This window comes from Panonychus citri, unplaced genomic scaffold (genome assembly GCF_014898815.1).
Source record: "Panonychus citri isolate SS breed McGregor unplaced genomic scaffold, ASM1489881v1 Contig00107, whole genome shotgun sequence".
NCBI classification, from domain to species: domain Eukaryota; kingdom Metazoa; phylum Arthropoda; class Arachnida; order Trombidiformes; family Tetranychidae; genus Panonychus; species Panonychus citri.
In genome coordinates, this window is record NW_026515512.1 from 217,398 (window position 1) to 233,822 (window position 16,425).

General features: G+C 32.0%; 4 protein-coding genes and 1 pseudogene across 4 annotated transcripts; 2 read left to right on the forward strand and 3 right to left on the reverse strand.

Annotated features, from left to right (window-relative positions):
* Positions 1 to 1,386: 1,386 nt before the first annotated feature.
* LOC128389288 (uncharacterized) lies at positions 1,387 to 5,315 on the reverse strand (annotated as a pseudogene).
* A 41-nt stretch (positions 5,316 to 5,356) lies between these two features.
* On the reverse strand, positions 5,357 to 6,180 carry LOC128389314 (RNA-binding protein PNO1-like). The gene has a single exon (XM_053348872.1). The coding sequence runs from the start codon at positions 6,015 to 6,017 to the stop codon at positions 5,475 to 5,477; it is 543 nt and encodes a 180-aa protein (XP_053204847.1). The 5' UTR covers positions 6,018 to 6,180; the 3' UTR covers positions 5,357 to 5,474.
* Positions 6,181 to 6,323: 143 nt separating this feature from the next.
* LOC128389313 (replication factor C subunit 5-like) lies at positions 6,324 to 7,895 on the forward strand. The gene has a single exon (XM_053348871.1). The coding sequence runs from the start codon at positions 6,719 to 6,721 to the stop codon at positions 7,688 to 7,690; it is 972 nt and encodes a 323-aa protein (XP_053204846.1). The 5' UTR covers positions 6,324 to 6,718; the 3' UTR covers positions 7,691 to 7,895.
* Positions 7,896 to 8,778: 883 nt separating this feature from the next.
* On the forward strand, positions 8,779 to 15,483 carry LOC128389312 (serine/threonine-protein phosphatase 2A 56 kDa regulatory subunit epsilon isoform-like). The gene is given in 8 exon segments (XM_053348870.1): positions 8,779 to 9,118; positions 9,121 to 9,400; positions 9,507 to 10,089; positions 10,451 to 10,559; positions 13,404 to 13,628; positions 14,651 to 14,880; positions 14,961 to 15,107; positions 15,276 to 15,483. Coding segments are annotated over 7 exon segments (1,581 nt in total). The 5' UTR covers positions 8,779 to 9,064; the 3' UTR covers positions 15,061 to 15,107; positions 15,276 to 15,483.
* On the reverse strand, positions 15,231 to 16,409 carry LOC128389289 (serine protease filzig-like). Its single transcript, XM_053348845.1, has 3 exons — positions 15,959 to 16,409; positions 15,815 to 15,822; positions 15,231 to 15,668 (listed from the first exon to the last, which is right to left on the reverse strand). The coding sequence occupies exons 1-3, from the start codon at positions 16,404 to 16,406 to the stop codon at positions 15,246 to 15,248; spliced, it is 879 nt and encodes a 292-aa protein (XP_053204820.1). The 5' UTR covers positions 16,407 to 16,409; the 3' UTR covers positions 15,231 to 15,245.
* Positions 16,410 to 16,425: the final 16 nt, after the last annotated feature.

The window sequence follows — 16,425 nt, forward strand, 5'->3', positions numbered from 1 at the left end:
TACAATTAAAATCAACCACAAGAATCTTATCAACGAAAGTACTTCTAATTAAGTTGATTGGACTTTCTCTTGGTTAGATTAGTTAATTGTTTCTTTCTCATGATTAACCATTTCATTAATAATTTAAGTACTTAAAAACAATTAGAGTTTAGTTTAAAGTATTTTCCATCAATCATTGAAAGTATCAACAACAATTAATCTTGATTAGATTCAATTTAACTATAAAATGATTCAAATGAAACAAAAATGGTTTAAATTGGTTGGATAAATTGTAAATCATGAGGATCGATAAGGAAAAGTAAATCAATTAATAATCAGGAAGCACAATCAGGAATCAGTTATCAACGTAACAAACCAGTAACAATCGTAAACGTGACAAGGTTAACTCAAGAATCAAATTAATTATAAATCAAATCATAAATTAATCATAATTTTTAATAGTTAACATTCAACGAGAGGTAATTAGTTTGTAAGCTTATCAATCTGATATAATAATTATGCCACAATTAAGATGAGTAGACAACTGATGAAAAGTTGTTGACAAAATTAGGAAAGTTAATACAATCAACAAGCCAGGTCAACAATTAACCTTTCAGAAATAAATCAGTTCAATAGGTCGTAAATTTAATTTTAATTTTCTCATTTTAGTAAACTCTTTTAATTCAAAATCGCGCCAAAAGTTAATTTTCAACTTTCACCAAAAGATTTTCACCTTTACCGGTAAATTCAAACTCACTTTCCGTCAAATTTTTCCTCAATTAATTTCATTTAAATTCAATTGTAAATTTCATCGATTAATTTAAATGAACGCGAATAATTTTTTCTACATTTGATCAGACCTTTCTTTTTATTATTATATTGTGAATGTGATTTCAAGAGCCACGACTAGACTTGATTGTTTAATTCTTGATGATAGTCGATTAACATGATTAAATTGTTTTCTTCATGTTTTTTTTTCCTAATATTATTGCATTTGATTTGTAATTGAATCTCTCTCTCTCTCTCTCTCTCTCTCGCATTTGCATGGTTACTTTAATTAACTGGTCCTTCTTTTCATTAGATGCTGAGCTTTATATAGACAATTGATTACTTTGAAATCCAAACGAAGGTGTTAATTGCTTTTACTAATAATTTTCTTGGGCCAAAACGTTGAAATTTTGTTCGTTTTCCCTTTTCGATAAAACTTTTATCACTTTTCCTCTGATGATATACAAAAGTATATTAATTGTGTTCTCAGTCTTCTTTGCATCAGTTGATTGCGTTGATTGGTTCTTTCGATTTTCGTCTTCAGAGTATTTAAATACACTGGCGATGATTTTATGGCCTTTTCTTTTGTCACATTCACGGTAAAAACCTCATGTATAAAAAAACGTTTGTTTTCATATATCGAGGGAGAGGCTCACATTTTTTATTTGGTTTCAATTGTGTTTTTTTTTGTTGTTGTGGTAGATTGGTGCTGATAGATTCAATTAATTGCTAATGAAGAAAAGAAAAGAAATAAAGAATTTCATCATTTGTTTTTTTTTCTCTTCCTCTCTTTTTATCGAATTGTAAAGGGGGGCATATATTTTAGAATTTCAATCAAAAATTTGAGAAACCGGGAGGAGGTTGTTTCTGACGAATCACTGGTCTGGCTATGAATCCTTGATGTGTTCTAGCCATTGGGTGCTGACAATTTTGTAGACCGTTTGTGATTGAAAATGGATTCGCGTGGGTTGGGTGAACCTGATGCTGCGTTGGATGTTGGTGATGTTGAGAGTTTTGTTGGAACCAAGGCTGAAGAAATCGAAAAGTAAATAAAGAAAGTTAATTAATATGCAAATATGACACAAATAGATTGTTGGTGATAAATGTTTCCATTTTCATGATAACAAGATAAATTTACGAAACATGGAATAGAGAGAGAGAGAGAGAGAGAGAGAGAGAGAGAGAGAGAGAGAGAGAGAGAGAGAACTGTCAAAAGTATGGATAAAACATTAATTGGGAACAAATTGGGAAAAGAGTGAAAATAGATAGAATTTTATCTCATTTATCGAGAAATTGTCAAAAATGACAATATTCATGGAGAATTTCATTTCATAATAGAATCTGATAAGTTAGCTAGACGTTTAATTAATAGAAAGATCATAATTGAATGATAAAACCAAAAATTAGGTAACCGTTAGAAAAGGTTATGAGAGTTGTGATTGTTAAATTTATTCTAACACGACGATTGACACACATTTAAAGAAAAGTTACTTAAATTACTTACCGTTATTTGAGAGGTGCATGAACAAACGGAATTTGTTGCTGGTGGTGTTGTGGTTGCTGTTGTGTTTGTTGTTGTTGTTGTTGCGTCTGGGCGGGAGGCTTAAAGTTGGGAGAAGCTGATGTTGAGCTTCCAGCGAAGGTGATATTGACATTGGGAAGTGCTTTTAATGAATTGCGCCAGGATATGTGTTCCTGAGTAAGCTGATCATCCTCATTGTGGATCGAGATAACATGGAGGGTGATGGATAGTTGACGGACTGAGAATCGGTGGACACTGGAATTGATTGACTCATCCCTAAACAAGAAACATTATCCTCATATGGATGATTTCTGATTAAATCTTCTAATCCATTAGTGGATATGGTTATTGGATCAAAATCAAGACCATCATCCTCAATACTAGTTCCTGGTGAATTTGGAGGCATCGATTCATCACCTGGTGATTTACAACGATTCTCTTTTCCGGATCCTTCATCTTCCTCTTGTTCTTCTTCCTCTAAAGAGGAAATATGAGGATGTGGTAATGAATTGCCCGAAGAACAGGTTGAAAAGCTGGTGCTACTATCACTACTAATTCCAATTATTTCATCGAGTGAATTTTGGTTTCCACAGTCATCCCTACGATCGATGTTAAAGGTTCCACTATCTCCTTCATTGGAACAATTTGATTCATAAGATCCAATATCATCTCTAACATAATTACACATTTCATTAGATTCACCGTCAAAATCCACTGTCCCTTGTTTGTTGTGGTCCTGTGGTAATGTTGGATACCTTTGATTCAATGCACCATTTACGCTTTTCTACTTAAATATTGGTTAATTAACTTTTCATATTCCGTGTGTTTTGTTGCATTTCCTCTTTAGTAAAGAGAGCCTCAGGATCTATAAGAGAAAATCAGTTGTTAGAGTTTATAATAAAAAGAAAAAAGAAAACATAATAAAAAAACAAAGGTAATTTTATTAGTCAGTTAAATGTAATCAAATAAGTAATTGTTTATAAAATAGGTAATTTGGGACATTGTTTGTTTTACATCAGAACAGATTTTGAGTTTTTAAATTTGTTCGAAATTTTCTTTGATTTTAAGGATGACATATTTGTTATTATTTTATTTTTCTTTGATTATCGTTTGTTTGAAATGGCCATCTTCATCTAATTTTGTCCAGTAACTTCGAGTTAACTGATTGTGTCAATATGTGAATTATAATTTGTTTTCTTCTACAGAAAACTGATTTTGAGAAAAAAAATTTTTCCAAAGTGAGAAAAATTGAAATTGTTAATGGGAGTACCAGAAAATTTTAAGTAAGAGAGAGAGAGATTAAAAAAGAGTAAAATTGTTGAATTTCTTTAGCTATTTCTATGATTTAATTAGTTAGCTTAAATTGTTTCATTTTCCAAAGTTGAAGGATGAACTTGAAGAACAATCAAAATAAAAACGATTCTAGTTGATTCTCACTGAGAATGTAGAAAAATTTAAGGTGATTGTTCTAATTAGTGGTAAAATGAAAATTGGTGAACGATGAATGAAGAGAATATCGATTTGTGTGATTCTCGATGTGTGTGAGAAGTATTTATGATGTCCTCAATTCTTGTTGAGATATTGGTAGGTGTTTAACGAAGATTATTTTTTGGAAGTGGAATTGAGGAAGAATAGTGTTATTCTTTTTTCTTCCAGATTCGATCTTTTTCTTTCTTGTTGTAACAATTCTACTAATATTCTGTTGTTCCAATGTTTCTTGATTTTTGTTTCTTTTTCTTCATCTTGTTTTGATTCTCCAACATTTGCAGTTTCAATTTCTTGTTCACAGGCTGGATTTCTTCCACTTTTACCATTGCTCAATGAAACAATTGGCCAAAAGGTGAACAACAAAACTACAAAGATAGCCCATGGACAAGGAAAAAGTTATATCATCAGCTTCTATGGGTTAAAAAACAAGAAGAAAAGATTCTGGAGAAAATGATTCATATCTTTTTTCGAATATTCATGTTCTCTCTCGAATTCCCGAAAAAATAGCACTCGAATTTGAAGACAGACCGGGTTTTAACTGCCAAATTAAATGGTGGTAAAAGTGATGTAGAAATTGAAGAGGAGGAAGAGATAGATAGAAACTCAGAGAAAGAGATGAAAAAATAGAGATTGAAGAGAGAGACAATGAAGAGGAAGGAGATGAGAATAGAAAGAGCAGAAAGATGAGAACATGTTGATAGAAATATTAACAATGAACATCATTCAAGTTTTAGTGATGATGTTGATGATAATTCTATCGTCGATGATGAAAGTGATAATGATGGCGATCAATCTAGATTCAAACATCGTGGAAATAGTGAAAATTTTTCTAATAGTAAATCATCAAGAACTGATTCATCGTCAACTCCATCAAGTTCATCTAAAGTGGCCTCATCAAAAGACGGTTCAACTCGACGAGAGCATTTATTAAAACAACTTGAAGCTGTAGAAGCGATGATTGCCAAAAAGAAAGCGAAACTTCAGTAAAAAAATTCTCAAATTCGCCCGAACAATTAGGAATCAATCAAAGAGATCAACTAACAAAACATCGCCTCTTTTTAAACTAAATCACGATCACGATTGTGTTACTCTCCATCTCTCTCTCTCTCTCTTTCTCTCTCTGTATCCCTTTAATCAACCTCAAAATGATCATTTTTGTTTTTTTCTATCCACATTCAATCAAAAATGTTTTCCCTCTTCACAACTAAATCAACAACAATAAGTCTACTTGATAAACTGTAATTTCAATTGTAAACTTCATCCGATTGAAAAATCATCTTTTTCATTCAATGTCAAATTTATATCCTGATCTTTAATCATCTTTCTCTCCTTTTCTATTAATCATCTGTTTTCTCTCATCAAGGTGAATCACTAAACCTTAATTGTTTTGCTTCACATTACCAATATTTTATGTCTTTTTGTGGTCAATCTTTTTTCCTTCTTTTTCTTGAAATGTTCAAGAAGTCACTTTTTTCTGTCCTTTTTCTCATCTCTTAAATTGAATCATTTCTTTTTTGTTCACTCAGTTTTTTTTGTGCCTCTAACTTGGAATCGACATTAAAAACAATTTAAAATTAACGTTAGATGAGTTTTTACATGTTACCGGTCCACACTTTCATTTTAATCATTCAATCAATGATGAATTGAATTTAAATGACAATTGGTTAACTTAAGTTATTTTATGTATTGACAGAGAAATGGATTTTGTATTTACAGATCAGAATGCTTGACGAGCAGAATATGCTCTCAAATTACGATAAACTCGAGCTGGTGCTCTACCAAGAATTAGATTACTAATTGCTGTCCTTGCGGTCCGAATGTTTTGATAAGATCCTAGAATGTGAATTTTATGATCAGCGACAACAATCCGTGTTTTGGTTACATTTTCAATAGTAAACTTTGTTCTTCCTCCTTTACCAGCAATACGTCCAATAGCTCTAGATAAATGGTCACCTTTTAAATTTTTAACATCTTCAACTTGAAATGAGTCTAAATATAATTGATCCAAACGGAGTAAAGCAATAGCATCTTCTACATCAAATCCAAGAGCAAAAGCTTGAACAAAATCAGCAGCTTTTTGAATAGCATCTTTATCCTTGGTTTGTGAACAAGTACGCAATTGAACCAGTCTAGCTTTCATATTAAATCTAACTTGAATCAATAAAGTCTCAACCAAAGGTTTATAAATTTTCAACCAATTTTCCTTTAAAGGTGTTAACCTATGAGGAGGAATGGGAACATCTCGTTTCTCTGAATCCATTTTCCAAAACAACAAATCGATCAATTTCAATCTCCAATAACCAAAAAGGAAAGTCCGAACCAGCGAACACAAAACAAAACAACACAAAAAAAAAGATTAACAATAAAAACCAATCTGATTAAACTAAATTAAAAAAAACAAATGACAATTAACCCAATCGATTTAAAAACCAACAGAGAAAAAAAAACACGCCAACAATCAGGGGACCGTCGACTAAGTACAATCATTTTCGATCACATGTTAAGTTTGTAGAAGAAAAAAATTCTATTCTTTTAAAGAATTTTTTTAATTGATTTTCTTTGATTCTCTTCAGTTTATTTCAACGCATCAGGAATAGAAATTTGATTAATTGACTAGTTTAAAATTGAATTTATTTTAGAATTTAGAAGAGTCTATTTGATTGTTGGCGAATTTCAATTCGATTTGAAAGTAACAAAGAGGAAAATTTGTCTTCTTTTTGGCGCCAACCGCAGCTGATTCAACATTTAGTGTTCATCAAGTTCACAATTAATCAATTGTTTCTTTCCATTGTTGAAGTTAATTTGAAATTTTCTGAGTGATTTATTGTTATCGTTTGGTTGATTGATTGCTGGTGCAAACTTCGTTATTGTCTTTGGGTTTACATTCTTGTATTTTTGTTTTCCATTGTTTTTCTCTTTGGGTTTTGTGTTTCTTTTATTGAAGAGAAAAGCAAAAAGAAAATGACTGTTGAAGAGAATTTACCTTGGGTTGAAAAATATCGACCAAATACTTTGGATGAATTAATTTCTCATGTTGACATTGTTTCCACCATCAATAAGTTTATTAAAGAAAAAAGGATTCCTCATTTACTTTTCTATGGACCTCCAGGTACTGGAAAAACAACCACCATCTTGGCGATTGCTAAGCAGCTTTATAATCAAAAGGAGTTTTCATCAATGGTCTTGGAACTTAATGCCTCTGATGATCGAGGAATCGGGATAATTAGAGGCCCAGTGTTGAGCTTTGCAAGTACGAAAGCCATTTTCAAGACTGGATTTAAATTGGTTATTCTTGATGAAGCCGATGCCATGACTCAAGATGCTCAAGATGCTCTAAGACGAATCATGGAAAAGTATACTGAGAATACACGATTCTGTTTAATATGTAACTATTTGTCTAAAATCAAGCCAGCCATTCAATCTCGATGTACTCGATTCAGATTTGGTCCACTTAACTCGGATCAAATTGTCCCCAGATTTGATTACATTGTCTCCAAGGAAAAGGTTAACATTACTGAAGATGGTCGGAAAGCTATTCTTGAATTATCTGGTGGTGATATGAGAAAAGTTTTAAATCTATTACAAAGTACACATCTTGGATTTGATGTTGTCGACGAGCTAAATGTTTACCTTTGTTGTGGTCAACCTCTGAAAGCAGACATAGAATCTGTTTTAGAATGTTTGATTACCATGTCTTTTAAAGATTCTCAACGTCGATTGATTACCATTCAAAAGGAAAAAGGAATCGCTCTTCAAGATATTCTCAGTCAAATACATTTAGCTGTTCATAAAATTGATCTACCATTGATCACTAAAATTGAAATTCTTCGTAAAATGGCAAACATTGAATATTACATTTCTTCAGGAGCCAATGAGACATTACAATTATCAGCATTAGTTGCAGCATTTCAACCAGCTCGATCCAAAAATTAATCTAAATAAAATTCACATTCAAAAACATCCAACATCCAATGAAGATGAACCGATAGAATGTGAAAATCATCTCTTCCAGATCACCATAAAGATGAAACTTTTATTGTATAAATCCTAAAATGGTGTAACACCAAATTAATTGGTAAAAATTTCACATTCGAAAGAAAATAAATCCGTTACCAAGAACAAAATTAACAAACAATAATTAACCTTTACCCCAAACTATCAGGAAAAAAAGAGCAAAGAAAAAAAAATTTAACTCAGAGTAAAACAGAATTAAATCATCAAATAAAATCGATATTACCACAAGTAAACTAACAAGAAGAAAAAAGATTTAACGCAATTAAACAACCAAATTCCAATTTTGAGATTAATCCAACAATCAAGTTTAATCTGATTCAATATGATTAAACCAAAGATTAATTTCAGATTAATTGCTAATCAGTTTCGTTGGCGATTCAATTTACAAGATTCACCGAAAAAGTAACAATTTCCAGTGAATTTAATCCAAAAACCGAGACAACGATAAACCAACGATAGAAAAAGTTTTCAACAATTAAACTAAACATTTTCAATTGAATAAAATGGAATCAGAACAATTAAATTAGTGGATAGTTAGTCTGATGGTGAAGTGAAACAATTTAAATGAAAATGAAAAAGAAAAAAAAAGAAAACAAAAAATAAAAGAATTCAAGTTACGCCATCTGACGAGTTTTTCCTCAGTCGAAATCGAACAATCCGCTAGATGGAGACACTGAATTCTACGGCCATTTTTCTCCTTCAGAGAAAAATAAATAACAAAGTAGCGATTATTAGATTTTCCAATAATCGATTGTGACGCATATTTTTCTGTAAATCGATGATGAGCGATATTTTGCCGAAAGAGAAAAAAGACAGAGGAAAAGAGAGAGGAAAAGGATGAGAAAGAGAAAAGAGGGAAACATTTTGATGGAAGGGGAACTTTTAATAGAAAAAGAGAGAGAAAAAGAGAGAGTCGAAAAAATCGATTTTTGTTTCCCATCGACATCGAAGTTTTTTCGATCATCAAAATCATCGATGATCGAAAGCATCACTATAATCAAAGTGAATTTTTTTCTTGTTGGTGTTTTTTCTGTCTTTTTATCTCTTTACTTTCTTTTTCTCTACCTCTCTCTCTCTTTTCTGTCTTTACCTTCACCTTAATTTTCATCTTTACTTAATTATTTAGAGTAAGACTATCATCAAATTGAATAAAATCTGATTGTTTACAACCTGTTACCAGCATCTTAACATTCTCATATTTTTGTTGACTTTCTTTTCTTTTTGTCTCTATATCACCATCATCATCTTTTGATTATTATTTCATCTTTATTTAGATATAATAATACCACTATTATGTCCACTGCAAGTGGCTCCAGTCAAGATGGTATTACCGGTGTAACTGAAGCGAAAATGTATCATCATCATTAGCAGTTCCTGGTACAAGTGTAGACTCAACAAGCTCAAGTCCGCGAGGTTCAGGACCGAGTGTTGGTGCATCTTCTGTTTCAGAACATCGTCATCTTTCAACCGTTGGATCAACCCTTGAACAGCCCACAGCCACTCCATTTAAAGATAAAATTGACCCCTTCATGAAAGAATCTTCAAAACGCAAGCAGAAAAAATCTCAAGGCTCGTCAAGGTACAGGTTAACAAGTGATGTCGAATTACAACAATTACCGTCAATGGAAGGTATATCTCTCTCTCTCTCTCTCTCTCTCTCTCTTTCTCTCTTTTTTGCTCTTTCACTCCTTTTTGGTTTCTTCTCTTTCTCATATTGTCTCTCCTTCTTTCATAGATGTACCACCATCCGAGGTTGAATCACTTTTCATCAAAAAGTTGAGACAGTGTTGCGTTATTTTCGACTTTATGGATCCAGTGGCAGATCTTAAAGGAAAAGAGGTTAAACGAGCCACGCTCAATGAACTTGTTGATTGTTTAACTAGAGGTCGTTTTGTAATCACAGAAGCGGTTTACCCCGAAATTATTAGAATGATAGGATGTAATTTATTCCGGACATTACCGCCAAGTGAAAATCCCGATTTTGATCCTGAAGAAGATGATCCAACGTTAGAAGCATCCTGGCCACATCTTCAATTGGTTTATGAATTCTTTTTGAGATTTTTAGAGTCTCACGATTTCCAGCCAAGTATTGGCAAGAAAGTTATCGATCAAAAATTTGTGTTACAACTCTTAGAGTTGTTTGACAGTGAAGATCCAAGGGAAAGAGACTTTTTGAAAACAGTTTTACACCGGATATACGGGAAATTTTTGGGCCTTCGAGCCTTCATTAGGAAACAAATTAATAACATTTTCTTGCGGTTCATTTATGAGACCGAACACTTTAATGGAATAGGAGAATTACTTGAAATATTAGGAAGGTAAGCATCTTGTTCAACTTTAACCACCAAACCCTGATTGAAATCAAGGCTAGACCATTGATTTAAAAGTGAGATGTGATAATACAGTTTAAAAGAGAGAAAATGATGAGCCATTTAAAATTTAAATGCTCCATTTCTCTGATCATCACATTGTTTTGATTTTCTTCACACAATCAACTCTCATTCCTTGAGCATTGGTCAACCCTTGAGCTCTTGTCACTGTTATCATATCATTAACTATTTAACATCTTATCCAATTCAAGAACGTTTTTATATTTGATTCACATATGATTTCCAATATTTATACTCTCCTTTTCATTCTTTCACTCATTTCTGTTTTCTTTTCTTTTTCCCTTTACAGTATAATTAATGGGTTTGCTCTCCCGTTGAAATTAGAACATAAACAATTTTTGGTCAAAGTCTTGATACCATTACACAAGCCCAAATGTTTGGGTTTATATCATCCTCAAGTGAGTCTCAATCACCTATTGTGTCTCATTCATTTTTCTCTTTTCATATTTTTTAATGTCTTACCTTTACTTACTCTTTCTCGTCTTTTTATTATTTTCTATGGCTATATCCTTATCTTTCCCGGAGAAAAAAATCTTATTTTTATGTAACCATAATCATTAGATTTATGGCGATTATGGTCTTGATTGAACATAACCGGATTGCTTCTCATTTACTTCTTAATCTTGCCTCTCTCTCTCTCTCTCTCTCTCTCTCTCTCTCTCTCTCTCTCTCTTACACTTTTCTTCTTTCTTCCCATTTCATCTTCTTTTCCATATCTTCCTTGAAATGAAATGTCATTAGAAATGGTAGTTGTATTTTCATTCACTTTGTCCATCCCGAGATTGTTTCCATCTTAAGAATCTCATATATTCACCTTGTTACTTTCTATGTTAATGAATAGAAAATCAAGTCATTGATTAGTTTATGAGCGAAGGATGAATGTGTGTGTGTGTGTTTGTATGAGTGTGAAAAACACAAAGAAAGGAGAGAGAGAGAGAGAGACAAAGGTGGTAAAGAGAAGGAGAGAGGAAGGAAGGAAGGAAGATTGAAAGATAATGAGAATTATCAGAAATGGGAGTTAGTAAGAGGTGAGAGAAAATGAGGCCAATTACCTAGATGAAGCCATAGAATCAAACCCAAACAAGATCAAACCGTTTCTCTTATCCCGTTTATTTCTGCTTCTATTTCACTTTTATTTATTTCTAAATGATCATTTTCTGTTTTTAATCTCCAATGCTTTTCGCTTGTTTATCATCATCATCATCACTCGTTTTGCCTAATTTACGTAGTATTGCTTGTGATTTTCATCTTATCACTTCTCACTCTTTCCTTGTCTATCATCTTACTTTGCATCCTCTCACACATAAACAGTCTGTATATGATGTATGTCGTCATCATTAACCATCATCTTGATTCATCATTATTATTATTTTTCTCCCTTTTTATGATCATTTCTTCATTTCGGTTTTCATCTCTCTCTCTCTCTCTCTCTCTTTCCCTGTTTCTCCTTCTCCCTCTTTATTTTCCTTCAATCTTTTGTCTCTTTTTCCATCATTTTAAGCGCTTCATTAATGTACCTCCAGAAAAAGAGAGTAAATGAGAGAGAAAGTTTTGATCTTGTTTTTCGCCACCAACTAAAAGGATAAAACACTGTTTGGGCTTATATGTGTGTCTATAGATGAATTGTCGGTTCTTAAAAACGTAATCGATAAGTTGGTTGGCTGGTTAGGTTACCAACCTAACCTAACCAACCTGATCATGATTATTATTATCAGCATCTCTCATGAAAAAAGAAAGAAAGATAGAAAGAAAAAAAGAGACTGATAGAGAGATGGAAATGTTATTAACAACTTCTGCGCCAACTCCTATTCCAATTTCTCTTACTCATCCTCACTAGAGGTTGTCATGAATATTATGATGTGACACAGAGCAATACAAAAAAAAATAAATTCTCAACAACACTAGAAACAAAATAAAAGAAAAACTAGAAAAAGAAAAAGAAACAGAAACAGAAAACATCAACCCAAATGGAATCTTTTTTCTTCTTTTATCGTTCCAATGTTTTGGAATCAGATGAGATACACAGCGAAGCCAAAATCTTCAATTCTTTCGTTCCTGATAGATCAATTTCGCTGAAAATTTCCCAATTTCTAACATCTACTCTTTCCTCCTTTCTCTCTCTCTCTCTCTTTCTCCTTGCTAACTATTGGTTTTGATTTATCTTCTATTATACTTTTCTATTTTGTATCAGTTGGGTTGTGATTATGGGTCAAAATGCTTCACTTGAAAACATCTTTGCCCATTAGTATTAATTTATGGGTGTATATTGATTCCTTGCAATTTTGATTGGTATAAGTGTGTATGTGTTTTTGTTGATATTTTGTTTTTCTCCATCAAATACAATCTAGTTTATGATTTACTATGGAAAATATTATCAATATTAATCATATCAATGTCATTCAGTTTTTACCATTTTACTTACCTTATTAACTAATTACTGTTACGATCAGATCAATCCTACTCCTCATCCCGGGAACTATTTTAATCATAAACATTATATTTTTGCTATTTTAACCTTGATATTGATAATCGCTATCTCTCCTTTTTTTTCATTATTATCATTCACTTAATATGCTTATTTTTATTCCATTTAGTGTAGTTATTTTCTTCTACTCATTTTTCTCCCATACTACTATTTACTTTTTTTCCTTCCAATTAAGATTGTCATTTTTTCATTCATATTATATAACAACACTCTTTGACCTTCTGTCATGAATCATTTCGTATAATCTACACAGAGAGAGACTTCATCTCTCTCTCGTCATTTACCCAGAGTCAGTGACCTTGTAAAATTGACTTAACAAGCTCGAAAAAAAACAAAGAACCTAATTCAGTGATGAATTGATGGTGAAATATTTCAACAGTAATTTAATCATTATCTACTGCGAAAGAAAGTTACTGTTTCATGATTGATATCCTGAATTACTGAAAATGTGAATGATTTTTTGATGAAACTTCATTAAATAGTCTTATTAATCATGATAATCAACTTTTTTTTACACTCAAAAGCAACTTGAATAAAACTACGTCAATAAATGGTGAAAGTTTTGACAGGATTAGATTTTCTCTCATTGTTAAAATTGTTGCTCTTTAATTGTATTTATTTTATAAATTGAAATTTTTTTAAGGTTTACACGATGATTTTTATTGTTAATTGTTCAATATTAAAATTAACAATTACCCCCAAACATTATCACGGAACTAATTTATATTCATTTCTTATTCATTATTATTTTTCTTAGCTTGCTTATTGTGTTGTACAATTCCTAGAAAAAGACGCAACTTTAACCGAATCCGTGATCATGGGCTTATTGAAATATTGGCCTAAAACTTGCAGCCAAAAAGAAGTTATGTTCCTCGGCGAAATTGAGGAAATTCTTGATGTAATTGAACCTACTCAGTTCGATAAAATTCAAGAATCATTATTTAAGCAGATTGCCAAATGTGTATCGAGTCCACATTTTCAGGTAAGCAAAAAGAGAGATAACCCAAAGAGATGACGGAATTGAAACATCATGTGAAAATGTTTGTTTCATGATAACATTTATCTTTTTATTTGTCTTGGTGTCAAATATTCTGCGTATAAACAAGCAATAATCAAGATTGAGCTACAAGATAAACTATCATGAAAAGAGAGAGAGAGAGAGTGAGTGAGAAATAGTAGTAACGTTCTGAAAGCTGAGAAAGAAAAGAATATGAAATGAAGAAAAATAAAGTAGGATGAATTTTTAAGGATCTAACATTTAATGTTCGCAAGGATCAGTATTGAAACGATTAATGATTGATCGTTACTCCCGCCAACCTGATCACTTCGAACTGACATTTTGCCTCAATTATTATTCTTTTTCAAGGTTTCAATTGTTACAATCAGTTAGATCTGTTTAATTTGTCAACCTTCTCTCACTATTTGATGATATAAACACACACAAGGTAATTGATTGAATGATTTTTAATATTCAATCACAAATTGAACATCTCCAGACAACTCAAAATGTAAATAGTAAAAGAGAAATTTTTTTTTACTCTTCCTCTTTTCTTGTTGATGAAAACAATTGCTATACATCAATTGTTTTTCAATTGTTCTTTACACCATTATTATTAATTTCATTATATTGTTACCTGATCCGATAAGAATTGGAAAAAAATTTTGAATTATTTAACATTTAATGTGTGACATATCGTTTGAGGTTTTTTTCTGCCTTAAAGTTTAACGAGTGTTAGAAAACAGGTAGAGAGATGTGGTTGTGTATAATTCATTTTCTACTGTATATTTTTAATGAACAATTATCGCTCAGATTGAGGAGAATGATGTCTTGATTGTTTTTTTTCTAATTTCACCTTGTACGGTAAATTGTTATCATATAACAAAATGATTTATTTTGTTTTTTCTTCTTCTGTATTAGTAATTGAATATTTCATGAATGAATTATTAAATTTTCTTTGTTTTTCTTATTCCTTTTTCACTCTCTCTCCCTCTTTCTCTCAATAGGTTGCAGAGCGGGCTCTCTACTTCTGGCATAACGAATACATATTAAGTCTAATCGAGGAGAACTCTAACACAATAATGCCAATCATGTTTCCCGCATTATATAAGATTTCGAAGGAGCATTGGAACCAGACGATCATCGCTCTTGTATACAATGTTTTGAAGACCTTTATGGAAGTTAACTCTAAGTTATTTGACGAATTGACTGCAAATTATAGACAAGAAAGACAAAAGTGCGTGTGTTCCCACTGACCAAATTACCTTCTCTGGTTGTTATTGACTAAATTATTTCAATGTGCTCATTTCCATTTAGAGAGAAGAGAAAAGAAAAAGAAAGAGACGAGTTATGGAGGAAATTATCGGAATTGGAATTAGATGCCAAGAGTGGACCAATAGGAGACGGGAGACTTTAACCACAACATAAATATATATAAATTGTAACAAAGAAGCAAAAAGAGAGGTTGGTATTTAAATCGTTGCAATAGAAATATGAATTTATTTGTTTGTTTTTTTTTCTTTTCATTTATCATTCGAAATAAGCATATCTCTGTATAATGAGAATATAATTAATTTAAAATTGATTTTCTCTCTCTCTCTCTCATTTGATTGTTTTCTCAATCCATTCTAGATAATAGCTCACTCTGGTGTAAACACCGGGAAGTTTGGGCTGGGCACATTTTATGCCGTTTGAGACAATACCAACAAGCGTCCAATAGCCTTTCATGTTGATCATCAAGGGGCCGCCGGAATCACCAAAACATGCATCCTTTCCTCCTTCCTGGAAACCAGCACATAAAGACGATTCAGGAATCTTTACCTCTTTATTATACTCCGAATACGATTCTTGGCATTTGTCATACTTTATCATCGGAACTTGTGTCACTTGCAGCTTATCAGGCAATTTCTTTGTGTTTGGTTCTGTTGTGATTGAGGAAAGAGAAAAAAAAGATGAAAACGTATATAAACAAAAAGAAGGATAAATATTGAGTGTTAATACACAATAACAACAAACAGATAAAAATGAAGACTAAAAAACAATTATAAATATATAAATATTAGAAAAAAATATATATATATAAATATATGAAATCAAAATTTTAGGTTAGGGTTGCATGTCCCAATGAGTAAACGTATATATGAAAAATCAACATCCAAACAATAACAAACAGAAAAATCTTCCTCAATTGAATGAAGAGAAGTGAAAAAAAAACGTAAAAAAAACTAAATTGAATCGGTAAAAAAAATACATAAAAACCAATGAAAAAAATTTAAAACAAAAAAAAAATGTATACAAATGATAACTTATCTTACCTAGTTTTCCCCAACCGGAAACAGTTCCCATTCGTCCATAAAATAATTCATCCTCACCTGATTCCGGTAGACAAATTGGCTGAATGTTATCACCAAATTGAATGTTTTTTTGTAATTTCAACAGAGCGATATCGTGTTTAAGTGTAGATCTGTTGAAATTTGGATGAACGAATGTTTGATTAACCGAAACGGTTTGCTTGTCACTTGCATCGCCAAGAGTCACCTTAAGTGACCCAAACCAGCCTGGGGCACAATGACCTGCAGTTAAAACCCACTGTGATCCAATAATTACACCGCCGCACTTTTTAGTTGCCAAAGAGCCGAAAAATTTATACTCTGTGACTGTTGCATAAAAAGGTATTTCACCGCGTTGACTGTCCCGACCACCGACGATACGACCCGAGAAACTAAAATCAATTGGTCTCAGGCCACAAAATTGCTTAATCATATGTGTTAGTGAATTTGAT